The 24,931-nt window shown below is 37.2% G+C and overlaps 1 protein-coding gene across 3 annotated transcripts; it reads right to left on the minus strand.

Annotated features, from left to right (window-relative positions):
- Window positions 1-214: 214 nt before the first annotated feature.
- LOC147497363 (Pyridoxal-5'-phosphate-dependent enzyme family protein) lies at window positions 215-23,435 on the minus strand. 3 transcript variants are annotated; one of them, XM_086559940.1, is made up of 7 exons: window positions 23,296-23,435; window positions 21,875-22,204; window positions 20,016-20,058; window positions 19,563-19,928; window positions 17,703-17,832; window positions 17,386-17,562; window positions 215-587 (listed from the first exon to the last, which is right to left on the minus strand). In XM_086559940.1, exons 1-7 carry the CDS (start codon window positions 23,380-23,382, stop codon window positions 335-337), a joined length of 1,386 nt encoding a protein of 461 aa, XP_086416066.1. In that variant the 5' UTR covers window positions 23,383-23,435; the 3' UTR covers window positions 215-334. The 3 variants fall into 3 exon arrangements, with proteins under 3 accessions (XP_086416066.1, XP_086416068.1, XP_086416067.1); XM_086559941.1 differs by lacking the exon at window positions 215-587 and adding an exon at window positions 2,988-3,161; XM_086559942.1 differs by lacking the exon at window positions 21,875-22,204 and having other exon boundaries at window positions 23,296-23,406.
- Window positions 23,436-24,931: the final 1,496 nt, after the last annotated feature.

Consider the following 24,931-nt stretch of genomic DNA (forward strand, 5'->3'; position numbering starts at 1 on the left):
CAGCATTAACTAAAATGTTCGGGTTTATAGCTCAAATAGTCTTGTTTTTACCCTGGTTTGATATGGTGTCTTAAGAAGAAAGAATACTACTCCTACCTGGGCCAGAGGATCTGTTGTTCATCTTTTACATCTTAAAATACTTTTTTCTTCGAAAAAAGTCAAGTCAACCTTGACAGTCAATGATCTAAGAAAGAACCAGATAAGTAAGCAACACTTGAGTGAAATAAGAAATTGTCATAACCCAGTCAGCTGAACAAGTCTTTCTCCTACATTCAATTATTGCTGTATTATAAAGATGTGCCTAACAGACTAAACAATGGGGAAGGGTTTACTTCTATTGTTTTGAGACGGACAAGGGGTCTTGAAGTGTATGAAAATAGGATTTGTACCTCTGTGCCAGCCCAAACATCCCTAGGGTGCCGCCAGTATGAAGCATCACGATTTTGGCATTCCCTTTGGCTTCACATTGGCAAAGATGCGTTGCATGTTCCCAGGCGGCCAGAGTATAGATAGGATCTAGAAGAACACCGGTTTGCTGCGCAATTTGTTGGCATGACTCGATTTCTTCTTTCAACACATTGCCAAATCTGAAAAGTTTAACATCATTTGTCAAAATAAAAAATCGGTCGCTAAGAGAATTCTTTGATAAAGATTGAACATAACACAAGGATGTATCTAACATGACAAGAGACACAAATGCCGAACATTACCTATGCATTACCTTCATAGTTTTCTTGTGAATGTTGTATTCATTAGAGAAATATAAATTAAGGGACTAACAGGATTCTAGTGACGAATCCAATCTGCTAATCTGCTAGTGGTTTGCATTTCATTAGCAGGAATGATACATCAATTGAAATATCAAGAGTTATTTCCTCCAACGGGCTATTGTTATGGACGAGGAATTTATGCAGATAGGAGTTCCTCTTTGAATTGCATGTGTTTGCGCTTGGCATGAGGCAAAGTCCAATGAGGAGAAATCCGACTTTTGTTGGAAGATAATGTGTATATGGTTCTCTCTAGGTGTTGTTTGCAGACAATGAGGTCTGAGAAAAATCGTGTGGAACTACTTTACCTAGAGAGATGGTATGAGGGGGGCTGGCTCAAGCCTAATAATTAGTCACCATGACGGAGACCCAACCTATGCAAATGGAAATTCCAGGGACTAGGTTCAATGGGAAAACTAGTTGCAGGTGACTGTGTGTGCACTACATAAAAGTGGAGATTTTCTCCATCCCACCCCTATGACGCGGTAGTGCTTTCCTGCATTTGGTGGAGGTTGAGCTACAGGCTCTTAATCAATCTAAAGTCTGGTTTCAGGTGGGACACAGCAGGGCGTTCCTGATAGATTTACCTATCTGGGTGTGGAAGTGAGGCTGCTTTCTATGTAAGTTTAGGCTGATTCTCTAGAGCGCTCATGAATCTGCGAATTGCTCGTGGCCGAAACAAGAGCACAATGAATAGAACAAAACTATATTAAGAAAGGTTAGTGTGTGCAGCTTGTTTTTATTGGTTTACACAAAAAGGTTGGTCAGTTCAAGACATCAAGTACTGTCCAGCTAGTAAACCTGACTTGCTTACACTAAGTAAAGGTTCAAGCCCAACAGACACCTTTACCCATGCACTACTTTTTAATTGTTTGTCCTCAAATATTTGATTCATGTGGGGGATTGTTCGAACATATTTAGTTTACTATATCAAATATTTAGTTTGAAGTAAGGGGTGGCTATCCTATATAAAGAGCTAATTGTCTTCTTGCTAATAAAACTCTGGATATCACACGGACAAAAGTTTGTCCTATACATTTTGGAGCTTGCTATTTTCATTCGATAGTATACTTTGGTGTGATTTTTCATGTGGACAATCAAATATGATTTTTTTCATTGAGGTTCAAGTAGATGGAGTGCTGCCTTACTCGAATCCTGGGGGTTGGTGCCCGCTAAACCCGTTAGTAACACCGAACAAGTGTGGGAGGACAAATCTGCCTTAGGACAACAGTTGCTTTGCACGTGCCTCGGCCTATATATTTTGTCGACAAGTTTTCTTTAGACTTACTCTATATATATGGGGAGGGATCAATATACCATGGTTTATACAATGGCCTACAACTTCACCCACAAGATGAACTAGAACCTAATTTTTTGTAGATATGTCCAACAAACCTTGAAAATCACCTCCACAAAATTTCAGCTCATTTGATAATGTTTAACAATGTCAAAAGATGATTGCAAAATTGAAAAATCAGGGCCGTTAAAAAAAATTTAAAGTTGTAAACAATTTTTAATTAGGTTGGAGATTTCCAAATGAGCCGAATTTTTGTGGAAAATCTATCCATAGTTAGGAGATCATATCCACAAAATATTAGCTTTTAACTCATCTTCTAAAGGGTGTGGTATAAACCATGGTAAATGGATCCCTCCCCTATATATATATATATCTTGGCTCCTAAAAGGACCTTAAATAAGGACCAAATCTAAAGCAACTCACAACTTCACCTACAAAATGATTTAAAATCTCATTTTTTGTGGATATGATCTACTAACCATAAAGAACATCTCTACAAAAATTCAACTCGTTTGATATCTTGTAACTTAGATAAAAATTATTGTCCACTTTTGAAAAAATATCTAACGATCCAGAAATGTCTAGTTTTTGCAATCATCTTTTGCCAATGTTAAAAATTGTCAAACAAGTTGAATTTTTGTAGAGATATTATTTGTGGATTTGTGGTTAGTAGATCATATCCATAAAAAATGAGGTTTTAAATCATTTTGTAGGTGAAGTTGTGGGTTGTTTTAGATTTAGTACTTATTTAAGGTCCTTTTAGGAGCCGGGTTATATATATATATATACGGTTTGGCTATAGTGACACTCTTAGGGTGACATCCCTATCTTACACCTCTCCTGAACCGGCGGATTATATCCTGATCTTAAACAATCTAAAAGCTAAAAACCTTTGGCCCAATACAAAAACAAGTGGGGGTATATCAGTCATTTCGTACCAAAATCGAAAATTCAAAATTTGGTTGACTTCTTCTCCAGCAACCCTTTTTCTCTCCAGCAAACCTGATCTCCACTTACTAGTTAGCTCAAAACGTTTCTTTTCAAAGCCAAAATTAGATCGACTTTTCCTTCAGCAAACCTTCTTCTCTCCAACAAACCTGATCGAAAACTTAAACAAACCCAAATCAAGCAGTTGCGGTGTGATTTGTTGTGAGGTATTGCGGTGTGATTTGTTAATTAAGCAATCCATATATTTTCATAGCTAAATCTGTTTTGTTTACTCATGTTTTCATTGTGATTTGTTTTCTCTATAATTTGAAGAGGTGAGTTTTTGACTTAGTGTAAGTTTTCTCGATAATTTGAAGAGTGTATTTTTATTACCATACATCTCCAATATAAGAAAGAAAGAAAATGCTGAAAGTACACCTCTTTAGGATGATTAGAAAGAAAGTTCAAAATACAATTTTATGAAATTAATTGGGATTTTCTTCTGTTTAAGTTATTTACACTATTTATGTACATTGGGATTTTTGTCTGTTTAAGTTATTTAAATTTTTAATTTTTTCGATTTATAGAAATGGAGACAGAGACATCAATCAATATCGAAGAAAACGTAGTTGGGTCTTCGTCTACTAAATCCCCTGTTCAAGGCACACAAACATTAGCTGCTCCTTATATAGGAATGACTTGTTACAAGTGTTGACGAAGCAAAGACTTACTACAAAGAGTAAAGTCAACAAGAGGGATTTGAGACTCGTGTTCGGACGACGAATAAGAAACAAAATCATGTGGATTTGGTTAGTGGTTGTTTACTGGTTTGCTCACGTGAAGGGGTTTCTAACAAGAGAGATCAAATCTGATTAAGAAATACATCAACTATCCGGTGTGGTTGCCAAATTAGAATTCGTATTAAGAAAAGAATACATGAAGAGATATACGAGGTTAGCGTTGCTCATAGTCACGGTCTGGTGACCCCATCGAAGAGAATTTGCATGAAAACTAACAAACATATGCCTGAAGCAGCGAAGTGCTTGACCGAGATGTTTAGTGATAACAGTTTACCTGTTGGGAAAGTGGCATATGTTTTTCATGGAGAGAAAGTTGGGTTTACACGGAAGAATTGTTGGAACCATCATTATGGTTTGACCAGAAAGATGCCTAAAGAAGGTGATGCAACTGCCGTGCTGAAATATTTTATGCAGAAGAGTGCCGAAAATCTCCGGTTCTACTACGCTATTGATTTAGATGAAAATGGGACTGCGGTGAACTTTTTCTGGGTTGATGGGAGGTCTCGATGCCAGTATGACTATTTCGGGGATGTGTCTTTTGATACCACATATCGTACCAGTACCAATGCATATTCCATGCCTTTTGCCCCTTTTACTGGAGTCAACCATCATTATCAGTCGATTCAGTTTGGTTGCGCATTGTTGCTGATGAGACGTAAGATACATTCATATGGTCACATTTTAAGGCGGCTTGCGACCATGGGTGGTCGTCGCATAACCGCAATCATCACTGACCAGGATAAAGCGATGACCGCAGCTATTGCTAAAGTGTTTCCTGGTACTCGTCATCGTTATTGTCTCTGACATATTATGCAGAAATTCCAAGAGAAAATGCCCTTTACCAAATTTGAGAGATTGGTAACTGAGTTGATGGTAACTGAGTTGAAGAATACTATTTCTTTTTCGTATAGGATTGCTGATTTTGAGAGAAGATGGTGTACAATCATTGAGAAGTATGAGTTGTCTAAAAATCCTTGGTTGACAGAGATATATTCAATGCGGGAGAAATGGGTTCCTTGTTATCTCAGTGACACCTTTTTTTGCTGGTATGCACACGACTGGTCGAAGTGAATCGATGAATGCTCATTATGACCAGTTTGTCAATTCGATGACTATGCTTATGCAGTTTGTACATGGTAATGAGAAGCCTTTTGCTTTGCTTGCTAGGAAAGAAAGAGATTCTGATTACCACACCGAGCATAGTTTACGGATTGTGCCTAACGATGCTTTCCTCCTTATGCATGCTGCGAAAGTCTATACGATCTCAATATTCAATAAATTTAAGGAGCAACTAGAAAAGGCAAAGATGGAATACAAAATTGATGGGCAACAGATGGACAATAATGGAACCGGAAGCTACATGGTGAAGTTCAAAGACCCACAGAAGAAGTCCGTTTGGAAAGTGAATTTCGATAGCGGAACCTTAGAGGCAGACTGCGAATGCAAGTATTTTCAGTTTATGGGGATACTTTGTGGTCACATCTTGAAGGTTTTATTCGCTTCGACATTGAAGAGATTCGAAGCCATTTTAGATTGACGCGGTGGATGCAAAATGCTAACACTTTATAAGCGGAGTTTGATACTGGATTTGTGGTTGGGAATGTCTCACATGAACCTTTGAGAGGCTCATTGTATCAAGGTTGCTTCTCAAGTGACTTACGATGCGTCGCATACTTTTGAGGGTTATTCATATTTTATTGAAAAGATTGGTGAAATAGCTATTGGAATTTCAAAGTTTAATGAAACTTCCTATGGAAGGAGACCACAAATGATGAAGAGCCTCGGTTTGAGCCGCCCGATACTTTTCGGTTAATACATCACAGGTTTTTTTTATTTGAATGTTTAATTTGATATAAATTTAGTGTTTAATTCGGTGTTTAATTTGATATAAATATTTATTTTATTTTGCGGTTTATTTTTGACTTTCAAATCTTTATTTCAACTATTGATTTTGAATCCCAACATTTCTCAAACAAAAGGGAGGGGGAAGAAGAAAGTGGATAAATTGAAATCCCCCAGAGAGATAGCCCTAAACAATTCAGGAAGAAAGTGTTACAAATGTGGAAAGATTGCTAACCATGACTCGAGAAATTGTCTGGAGAAAAATAATATGTAATCTATGAAATGTAAGTATAGCTTCTTTCCCCCCTGTTCTATACGTAATATGTAAGTATAGATTATGTACCCGTATGTCTTCTTTCCCCCCTGTTCTAATTTGTAAATTATAGACCTACGTGCACTTTGTTTCACTCTTAAGTTTTTTTTTTTTGTATATTATATAATGAGTAAAATTGTTTCTATTGTTTTCTTATTGGTGGAATTTTGTAATAAGATGTTAAATTTACAGATATTATATTCAAATATTGCAGCTGAAGATTCGAAATGACTTTGATCCCATGCTTTCTCCATAGAGTTCACTGTTTGTTTTGAAAAGTAAAGTGCAGGTAAACATATCAATTATTGGTTGTGGTTTGTCAAGAATTGAATGTATTTCATCTTGTTTATTAATAGGACGATCCTTAATACTAAACTTTTGTATAATCAACTGTTAGTTAAAGGCGTGTACCAAACTAGCTTTAGAAAGCAGTTGACATTGATGATTTTAGAGGTCGAGATTTAACTAGACATTTTGGGATATTTGCTTCAGACTGCAAGCACCTTGGCTCATCCCCTTTGCTCACCATTAGCTTGGGAAATTGCATCAACATTGGAGTTATGGAATTGCTCAAAGGGATGGAATTGATATAAAGACAGCAAGGGGTAGAGGAAGAGAACCAGCCATTACTGAACCATCACAAGCAAGTGGAGGAAATGGAATAGGACAAAGCATTGGGGGACCATAACTAGCAAGTGGAGGACAAAATGGACCTGTTGCAGGACAAGTCCACCAGAGGCTGGACCAAGAAGCCAATTCCAAGCACCAATACCTATGGGCAGGGGTGGCTTAAGGGTTTGAACACTTTATATTTGTGGTTGTGTTAATGACTTTTGTTAGACTTTTTGGGTACCCTTGTTATTTGGAGCAGGTTTAAATATTGTTTTGCCTTTTGAATTTTAGATAGGGTCATGTCTGTCTTGCTTGATGTTGTATTGAACAGTATTATGTTGGGTTAATAGTAGAGACAAGGAGATGGAATACCACTCAAGAAAGACTCTATCTCTTATCTATTCACTGTCAAAATAGTCCATTATCTTATCTTCACTCTCTTATCTTATCTTCAATGCTACTCTATTGTCCTCCATACTATATAGCGGACTAAGAACATTAAGTGTTCATACTCCCAGTGGACTATGAACTGAATATTCATACTCTAAAACAGGGGGGTATCTTAAATTGACCCATGAACATTCAGTGTTCATACTCCTAGTGGACTATGAACATTGAATGTTCATACTTTTGTTTGACTATAAACATTCAGTGTTCATAGTTGATGCAGTACAGTTTGCCAATGCATATGTCAATGAATTAGAAAAGCGGGCAACAAAGTCGGAAAGACATGGACGCGGCCATATTTGATTGGAAACATCAAAATAGGCATAATCCACTCGGGCCCTAAATCCATCGTTTAAGCATTCAAAATCACGTTTTTGCCGTTTTAGGAAAGTTATGTTTTTGCTATATCTTTTGATAGGAGAGTCCGTTTTTGATTTGGTCAGTTGGGTTAGTTCTATTTTGATTAGTAATTTCTTAATATGTGGTTATCCCAAAACTTTCCATTTTTGGAAAATTTCGAATTTTGTGGTAATTAGGGTATTTCGCCTATATAAAAACTGGTAGTTTGTATTAGGGCTTTTAGTTTTGGTTTGCGTTAATAATATTAAGAGTTACTTCTCATGTTTCCATTGTTTTGTGGTAATTAAGAGTTACCTCTCTTGTTTCCATTAATCCCTAAAAAGTTTGATAAACAAATTGGTTCTTCAAATTTTTGATGATCAGGTTTGCTGGAGAGAAGAAGGTTTGCTGGAGAAAAAGTCGATCTAATTTTGGCTTTGAGAAGGAACGTTTTGAGCTAACTAATAAGTGAAGATCAAGTTTGCTAGAGAGAAGAAAGGTTGCTGGAGAAGAAGTCGACCAAAATTTTGGATTTTTGATTTTGGTACGAAATGACTGATATACCCCCACTTGTTTTTGTATTGGGCCAAAGGTTTTTAGCTTTTAGATTGTTTAAGATCAGGATGTAATCTGACGGTTCAGGAGAGGTGTAAGATAGGGATGTCACCCTAAGAGTGTCACTATAGCCAAATCATATATATATATATGGGGCTGGCTACCTTGACAGCTTATTTTGACATCCACAACTTACAAAATGAACTAAGAGGTTATTTTTTGGGAATATGTTCTCCATACAATAGATATAATCTCCACAAATTCACAAATTATCAAGACATTTGAACATGTCTAACTTGGTCAAAAATTGTGTTTAAGTTCAATATTTATCTAACGGTCCATAATTTTAGCACTATTTTTAATAAAGCTAGACACATCCAATTGAGATGAGTTTTGGTGGAGATTCTATCCAAGATAGGAAGATCTCCTCCTTAGTTTAATGTACAAATTCACTTTTAGGTTTTGGATGTCCAGATAAGCTGTCAAGGTAGCCAACTCCTTAGTCTTTATCTAAAAAGTAGCTACTTAAGTTAATTTTAAAATAAGTACGTAAGTAAAACTTCACCTACAAAATGAATATAAATATATATTTTTTTGGATATGATATACTCAATATTAAGATCATCTCTACAAAATTTCAGCTCATTTAGAAACCTCTAACATTGGCAAAAAACGATTACAAAAATTCAACATTTCTGGACTGTTAGATTTCTTTGTAAAGATGACAACAATTTTTATCTATGTTAGAGGTTTCCAAATGAGTTGAAATTTTGGGAAGATAATCATTATGGTGAGTGTTTCATAACCACAAAAAATTAGGTTTGAATTCATTTTGTAGGTGAAGTTTTACGTACATACTTATTTTAAGTTTTACGTACATACTTATTTTAAGTTAATTGAAGTAGCTACCTTTTAGAGAATTACTTATTTTAAGTTAATTTAAGTAGCTACTTTTTAGAGAATTACTGTATATACCGCACATTATAGCCACATTTTTCACATACAAATGAATTAAGGTCTGGTTTTTTGTGGAGATGATCTCCCCACCATGAAGATCATTCTCACAAAAAATTATAATATTTAGATATGTCTAACCATGTAAAAATTAGTGTTCATTTTTTAGCTTTTTATCTAACGGTCCAAGTATTTTGTGAACATGTTCTAAGGTTAGATTTCTTTGAATGAGCTGAATTTTTATGAGCATGTTCTCCATGGTGGGGAGATTATATCTACAAAAATTCAGCCTTTAATTCAACTTTTAAGTCCACGCTTTTGTTTGGATTAATTTACAATGTGGCTAGAATGTGGCTACAATGAATGTGCCTCTATCCTTCCAGTGTGTGTATATATATATATATATATATATATATATATATATGTTTATATATATATATATATATATATATATATATATATATATATATATATATATATATATATATATATATTGTGATTAATATGTTTATTGTTTAATTACAAATCCTTCGTCTAACACACAAAATTGCAATTGGACTATGGTCCACCATAATTTGGCCTTGCTAGAAGGAAAATACACTATTATCTCCTTTACCAAAGCATCTTCTACGTTTAATGGTGGGACCCAAGATTTTTGGAAATAACTATGGAAGATACTCCATATATATGGAGTATATAAGAAGATGATCCAAATTCATAAGAAGATGATCCACAGTTTCCTAAACCCCTTTGCAAAATGGGCAAAGGTTTTGCAAATTCATACCCCTCTAGTTACTATAATTAATCAACTTACTCATCCCCAGATAAGCAACCTAACTAAGGATGCCTACTTTGAAGGGAGTAGAATTCCTTCAAATCCTTCAATGTGAGAAATTATAAATAATCTCTTCATTGGCAAGATTTCTTAAACTGAAATCCTTGGCTAAGACCAATTAAAAAGTGATTACCGTAAAATCGTCATTCTCATCCCAAATCTACTTTCTTGAATCCACCTCCCCAAATGCATTTGCCATTTTTCCATGTGATAAATGGAAGCTAAGGTCTTAGAGCTCTCCAATTCTCAAAACATTAAGGCCTCTTCTAAGTGGAATATTCTATAGCACCCATTCACTCCTCTCCAAATAACCAACATAATCATCGATCAATACTTTTTTGTTACCCACCAACCTAAATACGTCGTTAGATATTTTTTTAAAAGTGGACAACAATTTTTATCTAAATTAGAGGATATCAAACGAGTTGAATTTTTGTAAAGATATTATTTGTGGTTAGTAGATCATATCCACAAAAAATGAAGTTTTAAATCATTTTGTAGGTGAAGTTGTGGGTTGTTTTAGATTTGGTACTTATTTAAGGTCTTTTTAGGAGCCGGGCTGTATATATATATTGTGATTAATATGTTTATTGTTTAATTACAAATCCTTTGTCTAACACACAAAACTGCAATTGGACTATGGTCCACTATAACTTGGCCTTGCTAAAAGGATAATCCACTATTATCTCCTTTACCAAAGCATCTTCTACGTTTAATAGTGGGACCCAAGATTTTTGGAAAGAACTATGGAAGATACTTCAAAAGAAGATGATCCACAGTTTCCTAAACCCCTTTGCAAAATGGACAAAGGTTTTGCAAATTCATACCCCTTCAGTTACTATACTTAATCAACTTACTCATCCCCAAATAAGCAACCTAACTAAGGATGCCTACTTTGAAGGGAGTAGAATTCCTCCAAATCCTTCAATGTGAGAAATTATAAATAATCTCTCCATTGGCAAGATTTCTTAAACTGAAATCCTTGGCTAAGACCAATTAAAAAGTGATTACCGTAAAACCGTCATTCTCATCCCAAATCTACTTTCTTGAATCCACCTCCCCAAATGCACTTGCCATTTTTCCATGTGATAAATGGAAGCTAAGGTCTCAGAGCTCTCCAATTCCCAAACATTAAGGTCTCTTCTAAGTGGAATATTCCATAACACCCATTCACTCTTCTCCAAATAACCAGCATGATCATCTATCAATACTTTTTTGTTACCCACCAACCTAAATACGTCGCTAATTGCTCTTTTAAAGGTGTTCCCATCTTCCATACCCCCACACACACACACACACACACACACACACACACATACATATATAATGTGTGTGTGTTGTTGTTTGAGATTTCGTACTTAGTTTATTAACTTAAGTATGTATTTCTAAGAGCATGACTATATATCGGATATCTATACCGCCCTAAAAACAAACTTTTACCACCCACTTGTTATGCTCCTCCAAACCCAAAGGGAATCCTCCGTGCCTTTAATGACCACTTGCTTACCTCTTCCTGATACTTGTCCACCACCTCTCTCCTCCTCTTCGCCATACCTCCAAAACCATTTGGAAGTAAAGCTTTATTAATGAGCAAGAGAAACTTACAACTGCCTTCTTTTAATAGACAAAATTTCTCCCATTTTACCTTGAGGATCTTTGTCATTCTTCACTCACTACCCGAAATGAATCTTCTTAAAAGTTTCACCAAGTGTTAGCATTTTAGCAACGCCCATGGGGATCGGCAACAAAAGAAAGTAGTAATGCTGGGGAGAGGGAGAGAATTCCCCCCCAAATTGAAAAGACTTGTTTTCCATATCTTATTTATTTATGGTTTCTGAATGTACATCTAATTCAAGAACAGACACCAATGTGAGCTTAGTGATACACAATTAAGACATCTTGACATACCCGCCAGGGTGGTAATCACAGTTGGGAGGAAGATCAGAGTTGTTAGAAAAACTTTTTAAAGTGTCAGAGAATAATTGCAGTAGAGCAATTATATGGAATGAAAGAAATCAAAGAATATTTGAGCAAAAAGACCAAGGAAGCATTTAAAGTTTTGTTGGAGATCAAAGAAGTACTCTACAATTGGTCTAGGGGAGTGGCCGACTTGAAAACCTTACGATTTTAAGACTTTGTGTGTGATTGGGATAACATTGTTTCTTGTACTTGAAGGGTGTCATGTTTAGGGTGTGGGTAATCTTGTAACTTAGCATCTTGCTAAATGGGGATTAACCTTTTGTAACTTTGATTATGATTTGGAATAAATGAATACTCTTTACTGCTAAAAAAAATAAAAAATAAAAAATTGCACTAGATTGTAATTCCTTATTGGTTACCTGGTTGTGTCGTGTGTGAACCAAGGTACATCACAACTACTTTTCCCTCAACTTTCTTGAACTAAAAGCTCTCTTACAAGAGAAGAATTGTAAAGAAGGTTGTGTTGCACTCTATGTGAGAGCAACCCATTTTATATTAAGCTTTTAAATTCAGAAATTACAAAAAACTGGAAAGTAGAATAACAGAATATCCTATAGAATATAATGATATATTCTAGTTGTATCCTATAAAATATATCCATATAATGTAGCTGTATCCTATAGAATATATCTATATATCTTCATATATTCTAACACTCCCCCTCAAGCAGGGCCATGCATATTAGACATGCCCAACTTGGATAGTAAACCAGAAAATATCTTGCCAGAAACCGCCTTCGTAAGAACATCAGCAATCTGTTGAGACGTAGGTACATATGGTGTGCATATTTCTTTATTCAGAAGTTTCTCACGGATGAAATGTCGATCAATCTCGATATGCTTTAATACGATCATCTTTGGATTAGATTAGCAGCAATGCTTATTGCTGATTTGTTGTCACAGTACAATGACATCGGTAAAGACACTGGAACCCGTAGATGGCTAAGAAGAATACACAGCCAAATCAACTCACATACTCCATGAGCCATATAGCTCGATACTCGGCCTCTACACTAGATCTAGAAACAACTGATTGTTTCTTGCTACGCCAAGTCACTAGATTACCGCCAACCCTAGTGCAGTAACCTGAAGTAGAGCGTCTATCAGAAACTGAACCTGCAAAATCGGCATCAGTCCATGACTCAACTCTCAAGTGGTCGTGATTTGAAAACAATAACCCACGGCCAGGACATCCTTTGAGATAGCGAAGTACTCAAATAGCAGCATGGAGATGAGGGACCCGAGGAGAATGCATGAATTGGCTCAAGACACTAACTGCATAAGCAATATCAGGTCGGATATGAGAGAGATAGAGTAACCAGAGTAACTTTCCCACAAGCCATTGATATTGACCAATATCATCAACAAACTCCCCTTCAGAATAAGCCAAACGATGATTTTGCTCAATAGGTGTGTCTACAAGGCGACACCCTAGATGACCGGAAGCAGATAGCAAATCCATAATATACTTGCGCTGCGAAATGAATATACCAGAACTGGAACGGGCAACTTCAATACCCGTGAAGTAACGTAATTGCCCAAGGTCCTTGATCTCAAATTTAGATGCAAGATACTTCGAGAGAAGCAATTCAAAGAGCATCATCCCCGGTTATGACAATATCATCCACATAGACAATGAGTGCAGCAGTCCCCACTAACAGAGTGGTGAACAAACAAAGTGTGGTCACTACACTTTGGTTAAACCCATAAGAAACCATAAGCTGACATTTAAACCGATCAGCCCAAGCACGAGGTGGCTGTTTCAACCCATATAAAGATTTTCTCAAGGGACAAACAAGCTCGGGGATGTGCGGAGGAACGAAAACCGGTGGTGGAGTCATGTATACTACCTCTTCCAAAGAAGTTACCATTGAGGAATGCATTTTTAACATCAAGTGGAACAAGGGCCATCCCTTAGTAGCAAAGCAAGGGAGAGAAGCACACGATAGTGTTCATCTTTGCTGTGCGGGGCAAAGGTTTCCAGATAATCAATGCCACAAGTCTGTGCATAACCCTTGGCGACGAGTCTAGCCTTATATCGACTAATTGTGCCATCAAGGTTCTCTTTTACATTAAAAAGCCACAGAGTCTATTGCACGACACCTAGGAGGAAGAGGAACAAGCTCCCAAGTGCCATTCTTTTCAAGAGCAGTCAGTTCTTCAATCATGGTAGCCTTCCAATGTGGCTGACCAAGCGCATCTGCAACTGTTTTAGGTAAAGATACATAATTGAGTGAAGCTAGAAAAGATTGATATGCAGGTGACAATCGATGGTTAGATATATAGTCCTCAATAGGGTAGAGAGAAACACGAGTACAAGTACGTTTTGCCTTGCGTTGAGCAATGGGGCAATCATCAATAACCACTGGATTGGTACCTGAAGTATGAGTGAATGACCGTTTCGTCATACGTGGAGCAATAGGGCGGTCATTAATAACTGCTGGATTCGTACCTGGAGACTCAAGCAAACTGAATGATGTAGGCTTGGATGGCTCTGGCGAAGCAGAGGAAGATTGGCATTTGGGCAAAGGAGGTGTAGCACATAATCTGCGAGAATATACCTTTAAAGGAGGAGGTGGGACATCTGATTTGCAAGAATCTACATGTAAATGAGAATCATTAGAGTCGGTAGGAAGAGGGATGGGGTCAACCAACGACTTAGGCAACTCTGGAATACTCAAACCAGGAGCATAAGGAAACCACTCACCCTGAGGCTGAGCAGGACCTGTAAAATAAGGAATATGCTCAAAGAAAGTTACATCATGAGAAATGTACTGACGACGACTTGGGGGATGATAACAACAATAACCTTTCTGAGTATGAGAATAACCCACAAACACACACCGAGGATTGCGTGGATCGCTTTTTAGAGCGAAGCTTGACCTAAGACCTGTACAAAACAGGTGCTCCCAAACACTCGAGGAGGTAAAAGGAAAGGTGATCGATTAGGTTATAAGATAGAGAAAGGGGTCTTAAACCCAAGAACCCGAGATGGTGTTCTATTGATTAGATACACAACAGTTTGGATCACATCTGGCCAATAAGTGGAAGGGACATTCATACCAATACAGATAGCACGAGCAATATCTAGAATGTGGCGATTTTTTCTTTCAGATTTCCCATTTTTCTGTGGAGTTTGAACATTGGACGTTTGATGTTCAATGCCAGATGCATTACAAAAAACTTTAATGCCTTCAGAAGTATACTCCCCCCCCTGGTCTGAACGAAATCTTTTAATGGTTTTATCAAATTGAGTACGGACCATAGAAGTAAATGTTTGGAAAATGGGAAAAACTTCATCTTTCGTTTTCATGAGGTATATCCAAGTATTACGGGTAAAGTCATCAATGAACAACACAAAATAACGAAAGCCATAAAGTGAAGTAACTGGGGAAGGTCCCCATACATCAGAATGCACTAGATCAAAAGGAGCATAACTTTTATTAAAACTAATAGGATAAGACGTGCGATGGTGTTTCGCAAGCTCACACGTCTCACACAATAACTCGATACTACTGGCCTTAAAAGCGGTGAGGACACAAACGTTGCAAATAAGAAAAAGAAACATGACCAAGACGAAGATGGCACTGCATCACACGCATTTTATTAGGAAGATGGGATTGAGAATGAGAATGTAAGGCATGCGGAATTGTTGGAGCTGCATCTAAATCTAATAAGTAGAGGCCATTCTCTTCACGCTCACTACCAATCGTCCTCTGCGACACCAAATCCTGAAAAACACAGTAAGAAGGGTAAAAGGTCACACTGCAATTTAAGGCACGAGTTACGCTACTAACAAGACTAAATTAGTGGCTAATTGAGGAACATGTAGAACATCTGTCAATGTGAGAGAGGATGTAACTGGAACATGTCCTTTCCCAGCAATAGAGTTAAAAGACCCATCTGCTAGGCGTACTTTCTTCTGACCCGAATCAATAGTATATGACCGGAAAAATGAAGACATACCAGTCATATTCTCAGATGCACCAGAGTCGATGATCCATGGTATAGATGGAGATGCAGTAACGTTATTGGCAGAAGCCACGGTACCTGATTGTGCAAAAGTGGATGTCGGGGTGGAGGAACTCCCATGAACTTGTGCAAAAAATTGTCGAAACTTATGAAGTTCCTCCTCAGTAAGAGTGGTTTCCCCAGACACAGGTTGACTAGATGCCATATGTGCAGAAGGAGGGGTAGTATGACCATGCTGTTGGCGACCTGTTGACGTCTGTCCAGGACAACTATTAAGCTCCCAACAGTCCCTCTTCAAGTGGCCCCACCTATGACAATGATTACACTGCTTCCTAGAATGAGCAGAAAATAGGCGGTCAGGAAGAGGCAACAAAGGTGGTCCAGACGACTGAGGTGGTGCTGTTGTATACTTGGCAACCATGGCCATAGTATCAGTCATAACTACAGAAGGTGCGGGTGCTCGACGACTAAGATCAGAAAGGCAGTATGCAGAAGCCTCCTCAAGAGTTGGGAATGGCTCCCTGTCAAGTAAATGAACACAAGCATATTCAAAATCAGGATTAAGGCCACCCAGAAACTTAAATACCCGTTGTTTCTCCACCAATTTTGCGTAGGTCTCTGCTGCAGATTGACCCTTTGATGTAACCCCAGCAGGCCACTAAATATATGTATCATAATAAGTCTGTTCTTCCCAAACTGATCGCAATTGCACAAAGTACTCGCCCAAAGTCAGATTTCCCTGCTTAAAAGGCATAATTTCCTGGTTCAGCTGAAAGATACGTGCATTATTCTGACTCTGAGAATAGGTACGCTTTAAGGATTCCCAAATCTCCTTAGCTGTCTGTGTAAATAAATACCCTGCTGAGATTTGTGGCTGCATAGAGTTAACCAACTAGGTACGAACAATCGAATCATCAGCAAACCATTTGGGATAATTAGCATCAGTCTCCTTTGGTTCTTTTGTAGCACCGGTTAGGTAGCCAATTTTTCCTCGCCCACCAATATACATTTTGGCAGACTGTGCCCACACCACATAATTTAATCCATTTAGCTTAGCCGTGGTAATCTGCACCGTAGGATTTTCATTGGATTGGGAAGACAAACCATCAATGCCCCCCAAACCAGCCCCTCTAGAAGTTTCATTATTGTTTGGTTCAGTCATCTCACAAACAAAAGAATAACTAGATCACACGGCTTTACACAATCAATGGACTATATTTATCGCATTTCAAAACTTAAACATTGGAAAGATTTTAGGAAAAAGTAGAGGAAAAAAAATAGATGAACAGATCTCATTAATATGGAGATTGGTAGGTGGAAGAAGATGGCGGCAGCAGCCACAATGGTGGTGATGGTTAACCAGATCAGGGTTGGCTCCGATACCAAGAAGAATTGCAAAGAAGGTTGTGTTGCACTCTATGTGAAAGCAACACATTTGCACTCTGTGAGAGCAACACATTTTATATTAAGCTTTTAGATTCAGAAATTACAAAAAACTGGAAAGTAGAATAACAGAATATCCTGTAGAATATAATGATATATTCTAGCTGTATCCTATAAAATATATCCATATAATGCAGCTGTATCCTATAGAATATATCTTCATATAATCTAACAACAAGAAGCAATGATTATGCTGTAAATGGCTACATGCTGGTCTTTCTGTTGCACAAGTTTTTAGGAGATCATTCTTGAAGAAAAGAAATAATCATGAACAAAATATGGTGGAAACATGAACATGCTTACTTTCTTGGATGAATGCGTTCCACCCAGTGCACAATACCATCATCTATTCCATTTAAAGCAAGGTCTACACATTGAGAACCACAAAGCCTCTTGAAATCCGATATTAAGCGATTCTCCTGTTTCTTGTAACCTTCCACAGTATCAGCCAACATCACAGCAATTACCTCCCACTGCAACCTGATATATAGGTACAGAGCTATTAGATGGTTTTATAAGTCCCACAACATGAGTGTACTGGAACCAAGATACTACAAAAAGGGACTATAAGAAAAAACATATGTTAAAGTAAAATGAATCAGAGGCAAAATGAACCATACCCCAAACATAGAGCTCCAAGTGCTAAACCAATAGCAGTTGTTCCAGTACCAGAATCTACAACTATCTTCATAGGATGTTCCTGACCAAACAGATGAATTTGGGACATATACTCCACAAGGCGTATGACACCTGCAAGAACATACTCATTTTCAGATAATCAAACTTCAGTGACCAAATGCTTGCTTCATGATAGAATATAGAAGGCAAAGAACAACTGTCATCGTGAAGAAAATGGTTTGGCTTATTAGGTTATAAAAGAACTTAGAGAGATATCAGGAAATAAGTCTAGAAGGGTTGAATTTATTATTTCAATTCCTTTCCTATTGCTATCAATTATTTATAAGTGTATAAGTGTATAATATAATTCTCTAACTATCATGGGCATTTATGATATTTCAGTGATTTATATTTATAAAAAAGAATGCCACATGCACAAAAGTATCTAATGTCTCCAAACCTGATATTTTACATTGGTATGTATCGGTTGGTGATGAGGTTTAGTAAATCAGATTAACTGGTAAATGTCATATTAAAATCTTTTGCGAGTAAGATGAGGTTTCACATAGTTTTTGTTGGAAAATAAGAAAAAAAAAACAGTAGTAGCTCATACTATGCAACAAATAATTATCGTATGTGTATTTACTAACATGTCACCTGGCAAGTGAAATCACCAAAGTAGGAGACTCCCAAACTTGAAGTGAAAGGTATCCCTCCACTCAGAGGCAGCCTTAACAGCTTCCAGTTAATTAAAATAATCTCAGCATCATCAAAAGAAGAGAATTGCTAGCGTCCTGCCCTTTAAAGGGGTAGGACCATCCTAACCCAATAAAAGATGTCTTGTCTTTTATTGGGTTAGGATGGTCCTACCCCTTTAAAGAGGTAGGACGCTAGCAATTCTCTCAAAAGAAATAGGAAATGGATGAAACTTAGGAAATCTTTATATCATTCAACCCCAACTTCCAACTCCACCCCAACTTCCAACTCCACCCCAACCATGGGTGACAGGGTCTCCACCCTATCATAATTGTCCATCCATCTTTCAACCCCATACAACTAATCACCACCAGCATAAAATAGCACAGACCGTATCAAATAATGTACATTGCAGAAACACCTAGCAAGGATATAAACATAACAATAGGGGAAAAAAATGACCTAATCTATTTTGTGATACCTCCAACTTGCAGAGTGTTCTCTGTTGTAGCATTCAAAAGTGAAAAAAAAACACCACCATCTCAAAACTATTGAGTTTGTTCTGCAGTAAAATAGTCCTTAATTATACTTCTTTTAATTGCAAGCAGTCAGTGTTACTATGCCATGACTACTAAAAAAAGGGAAATAAAACAACACTTTCAAGGATTACAAAAAAAAAGGAAAGGGGGTGGGGCATTCCAAAAGAAAAGAAATCAAATAATTCACTTCATTCTTCCCAATGATTGCTCTATATGGTGGTTGAAACTAGAGAGGAAGAGCCTTTCTTTTACATAGAGAAAAAGAGAGAGAGTGGTGTCATATTTTGTGTTAGCGATTGTGAGGAGAAGAGAGTAAGCGATGCTACTTGGTACTGGACGTAGAGGTCAGGACTCATCATGCCATAGTCTCAGACTCTCACTGACTAAGTAAAGAGGTTTTACCAAAGCTATCCAATTCATACTCAATTTTTTGGTCCTTCCACATATGATTTGGCTGGAAGCTGGTAGATATTAAAGATTTCCCATATTCAAATAGGACCAAGATTTAGAGCTGGAATTGTCTGTACATAATGATATTCCTAATTCCTCACTTCCATGCAGAATTTGGGCAGATTACCTATATATATAGACACACATTACCATGAAGATTACCAAAGAAGTGATTACCTAATAGTGCTGCGGCATCCCCTGCTCCTTCATTGACAACAACTACTTTCCTTTTATGATTTTGAGCTTGGGGCACTGCAAGCTCACTTTTATCAACATTCATGTGCACACGATTTTCTTCTTTAAACTTTTTCCTTGTGAAACATGTACTGAGAATATCACTGAAGCATATCACTGAACCATTGCTGCCTGCCACTAGTTCAGCATGCTTAAACAGCATTTCTTCCCTCTTGGCATAAAGAGATCTTGGAACATAAACAGTGTTTCCATATATCGTGGATATCAGGTTATAACCAGTTGGGATATCAGGTTGCTCTCCTCGTAGCAGTAAATGTGACTTAAGTCCTCTTTCTGCACAAGAAACAGCTGCATAACATGCAAACTAAACTTAGTACTAGCCCTTTTCAAATTTTAAGTTCTAAAGATGACGATTAAAAATGTAAGGATGCCTACCAACTGCTGCAGCATGCGCACTTTGACAACCCCCACATGTGACCTAACAAATGTCCAGAAGGATATTACATGGACATGGAAGTTTGAAAAATTCCAGGAACAACTCCTGCTCAAGCTACATATAAGGTCAATTGTAACATTAAGAAGTTTGGGGTTGTCAAATAGTTGGACTATGCACATAAGAAAAGTTTACTGGAGGCCTATGTGGAACTCTAGGAAAAATTGGAGATGCTATAACCATTCAATGGATTCACAAAGCAAATATCTGAAGCCAATTACCAACATATTTATAACCATACCAATAGGATTTTAGTCCTTTTTTATCGGTATAATTCACTATGTATTTATAATAGGAAAAGGATTACAGAATTACAAATTACAATAGCTAAGGGTACAACTGTACAAGTAGCAAGAAACTACTCGAGCACACCCAAACTCTCCAAGGCCCTAACTTAAAAAGATCCCTCATCTTACAAGCTTTTTTCAGATCCAACTGTATTTCCTTCAACCCTTAAATCTCACTTTTCCCACTGATTCACTGAAGGTGAGATTTGATCCCAATACCTTGGGCCCAACCTCCCAACGCTTGACCAGTGGGCCGCTGGACACCTTCAATTGCACAGGAACAATTAAAAAGACACTCTTGGGCTTCCTTTACCAACTTATGCTCCATTTTCTGGAATTTGAAGACCCTCAAGTGTCTTTCCTTCCATAGTGTCCATACCAAGGCGTTCGGAAGATGACTGGAAACCCATTTACCTTCATTGGAGGGTGAACCAAGATGATGCTCTTCCCAAATGCATCCTTGATATTTAGTGGTGGTACCCAAGCAATGTTGAAATATGATAAGAATGTTGTCCAAATTACGAAGACAATGGGACAAGGTGATTCACATTGTCCTCCGCCACTTTGTAAACTAAGCACACTATTTAAATTCAAGACTCTGATTCAAATTGTCAATAGTTTGGGTCCTACCCAAATAGGCACCCTATAAAAGAAAGCAACTCTAAATGGATTAGAATTCTTCCAAATATGCTTTGCAAGCAAAGTTAGTAGTCCTCACATTTTTCTCTAGCACCCTCGAAGTGTTTCTTTAGCCAAGACTTAATAAAGATTTCACTGTAAAAGCATCTTTATCATCCCACAACCTCGTCTTTTATCCACCTCGCCAAAGTTACTACCGACTTGATAAATCACATATAAGAGATCTCCATCTCTTCTAATCTCCCAATCATTGAGTCCCCTCCGAAGTTGCACATTCCAATCCACGCATTAGCACCTCTCTCCATGTAATCCCAAATGAGTGCTTTTTTGTTAGGAACAAGTCAGTAGATTCCACCAAATTGTTCTTTAAGTGAGCTCTCCGGCACCCATATGTCTTCCCAAAAGGATATGGATTCGCCCCCGGTACCTAGAAGAAAAGTTGTCCCTTTACAAATAGTCTTCCATTCATTAGTGATACCTTTTCTTGGACTATTCACAACACTTTTCTCTCGTAAAGAAGAAGAAGAAGAAGAAGAAGAAGCAAAAAATTAGAGCATAAAATTCGGTATGATATAACTATGTTATTTCATTGGGTAGGGAATTCGAAGGGTGTGAAGCATCAATTTATGCTCATATATAAGTATATAACATGTAGTGTAGAGTGGCATGAAAAATTTAGTGTTGAGATTATAATCCCACATCGGGTGTCTAAAGCCTAGCCAATCAATATATAAATCCCGGGGCCGCTCCACTTATCACCAATTGGTTTTAAATTGGATGCCCATCTTCAATATTTAGAAAGAGACAATATTTAAAATATTATGCAGCAGAAAATCATTGGCAATACTATGGAAGTTATGGGGATGAAATTTCACCACGTCAGTGACAAAATGATCTTCAACAAGAGGAATCAATCCATCCAATTTTCTTGCTTTATTACCATTTACCAAGGGATGCAACATATCATCTCTCACAATATAGAAGGACGGAGCTTGTTTTTCCTTTCTAGCCATGTGAAGACCTAATGATGGCAAAACATTGTTTATGAAGGCAAACCCAGCAGATTGTCCCTCCTGCTGCTCTGCCAGTTTAGATAGAGATATTTGGTGGATTTTAGATTCTGGACTCAAAAGTGACCATCTCCTATCAAGCAATTGAGACATAAAGGTTCTGTCACATGAATTCACTTCAAAACTTTCTCGGCGCTGAAAGAAGAAGTGTTTCAATAGTAAGTAAAAAAATTTAAGCTTTTTAAGACAACGATATAAGGGGCACTGTAATTCTGTGAATGGGAATATTAACATCATTTTAGCTTTAATCCCATATGATTGGGCCGGCCACATGAATTCTCTTTTTACATTCTTTTCACAGTAAATAGGAATAGTTAAACCACAGATAACTATGTTATATATTTCTACGTCTCTGAAGCCATTCATATCAGCATGGTAAAAATACAGATAAAGAAGAAGGAAAAAACTGATTTACCCCTACAGGTACAAATCATCATGAAAACGTAGTAAAGGGTGGAAAGGGAGGACATTGCACATAAAGGGTAGGTACCTTTCAAAGTACACTGTGGAGCATATCTATCTGAAAATTATGACATGAAAATGGCACACACACTTTTCATTGTGAGTTCCCAAGGAGCGTTTGTCATTTTATTGTATCAAAATATAGAGAGGCATGCTCCAAAATGTACTCTTCCAGGTAGAGATGTTCGGTTCACTCCACCTAGGTGGTCTTTCTTCTTTTCAAGATACAATATAACAATACTTAAGAGTATATCATACTGTAAGTAACTTCACATTTCAAGTTTCGATAGAGCACAATAACTTTCCCTGCAAGTCTTCAATATATCTTATTAAACTTTGTAGTTAGATTACGAGAAGCAATCAAACTATTCCCCACAACCTTATAATGTTTCAGTTCCAACTTTTCATATAAATGGGTGCAAATCCCTCATTCGGAATTTTACCTGTAGGACAAGGATATTTTAAACTAAGGCGAGCCTTTCAGACTAAAGTTTGACCATTTTAGAGGTTTTATGGTAATTTTAAAGTTGTTTAATGCAACTCCATAAGAGATGTGGTTAGGGAATTGGGGAGGTGTTTTGAACATGTTCATTTGAGTTATGTAACTATAAAACAGGTGCTGAGTGCTGACACACACCCAGGTCATTTGCTCGGCGGTTCAAGCATGGGATTGCATAGATTTTTTTTTTATAGCACATGGGACTTGGCTTAATAATCTATAGTTTTGCATGGATAAAAATTTGGTGGATGAGATAATAACATACCTGAGATTTGTTCGAATATGCCCTTGACAAAATCTTCTTTTCCATGCTAGGCAGTGCAGGATATACAGGTAACTGGTGAAGTTTCATTTTGGGTGTTTAAATTTCACAAGTCTGTTTCCGCTCCCTCTTTATCTCGCTGCAATTACTATGGGCTTTGGGCTTTACGAGTTTCCAAGAGGCTAGAGCCCGAGCCGAAGCCCGACCCAAAACTGTGTGTGTTTCTTTTTCCTTCTTTTTTTTTGAGAAAATTCACTGCCAATGTGATTTGGAAATTCACGTTGGATCGTTATCTCACATTGAACAGTTGCGGAATCATGGGACTGAGCGAGGGTGTTGCCACGTCGCAGCATGTGCAATACAAAACACACACAACTATACACTTCCCCAAAACTATATATCACTCAGTCAAATCACTCATTTCTAACACATTTTGCTACATGGGAATGCTGTGTTAACCAGAAAGAAAACTCACCAAAATGAGAATTATAAAATATCCCATTTGAGTAAACAGAGAAAACAACATCTATATGCCCGATTACATAAAAATGAAAGCTGCATTTTAAGAAATATAATTAGTGTAATTTCCCAATTAGTAACCCATAATGTCAATCTGTTCCCAAGTAGTAACCACTCTTCAATTTTGACTTTTCAACCTCACTTTTGACACTTTTGCCCTTTTCCTTATTTTCAAACAATGCCCACGTGGACATGCAAGACTCTCTCTCTACTGCAACACTCTCTCTCCTTATTTGAAGTGATTTGATGGGTGTGTGGATAGATACCACAGATTATCTTAGAGATGAAGAGATGCAAATGAGCGAAATACTTAACGATCATCGTGGTTTAAAAGCCTCGAGATTCGTAAACATTAAGATGGCCGGTTATTGACATTAACATCATTTCATATACTATTTTATTATAAAAAATTATTTTTAATAAGAAAAATATAGAAATAATAAGATTCTTGTAAAAATAACAAGAATAATGATAAAAACATTAATAATGGATAAGATTCTTGTAAAAATAACAAGATAAAAATCATGAATTAAACCAACCCATGTATTAAACCCTTAAAACTAAGCAAAATCTACACAGCATTCACAGGACATGTTCTGGTTCTACAACTATCATCAACAAAAATTGCAAAAGCACCAGAAACTAAGACAAAACATAAACCCCAATATAAAAACTGAACAAAACATAACAACAGAACATAACAACCCTTAATCTTCATCGTCTTCATCTTTCTCCTCGTCTTCATCTTCCTCCTCGTCTTCATCTTCACCATCATCCCCAGAACTGGAACTATCATCATCATGTTGGTCTTCCCACATGTAATCAGTAGGGTCTTCAACAAAATAAGGATCATGCATCTCTTCTTCTTCATCGTCTTCTTCTTCATCAGTGTAGTCATCAGTAGAATAACTATCCCACATTTTCTCGTACTCGTCACTTGAGTAATCAGTGGTTTCACCGCTTGAACATCCAGGAAGAGGCATGTTGATAACTTTGGTAGATTGTTGCTTTGGTAGATTGTTGCTAACAGAAAGAATATTAGAATGTGAGAGAGATCAAATTTTAGATGACTATTTCAAAGATAAATGTTTCGGGAAACGAGGCGTTGTAATTATGTGGG

This window comes from Coptis chinensis, chromosome 5 (genome assembly GCF_015680905.1).
Source record: "Coptis chinensis isolate HL-2020 chromosome 5, ASM1568090v1, whole genome shotgun sequence".
Lineage (NCBI taxonomy): Eukaryota > Viridiplantae > Streptophyta > Magnoliopsida > Ranunculales > Ranunculaceae > Coptis > Coptis chinensis.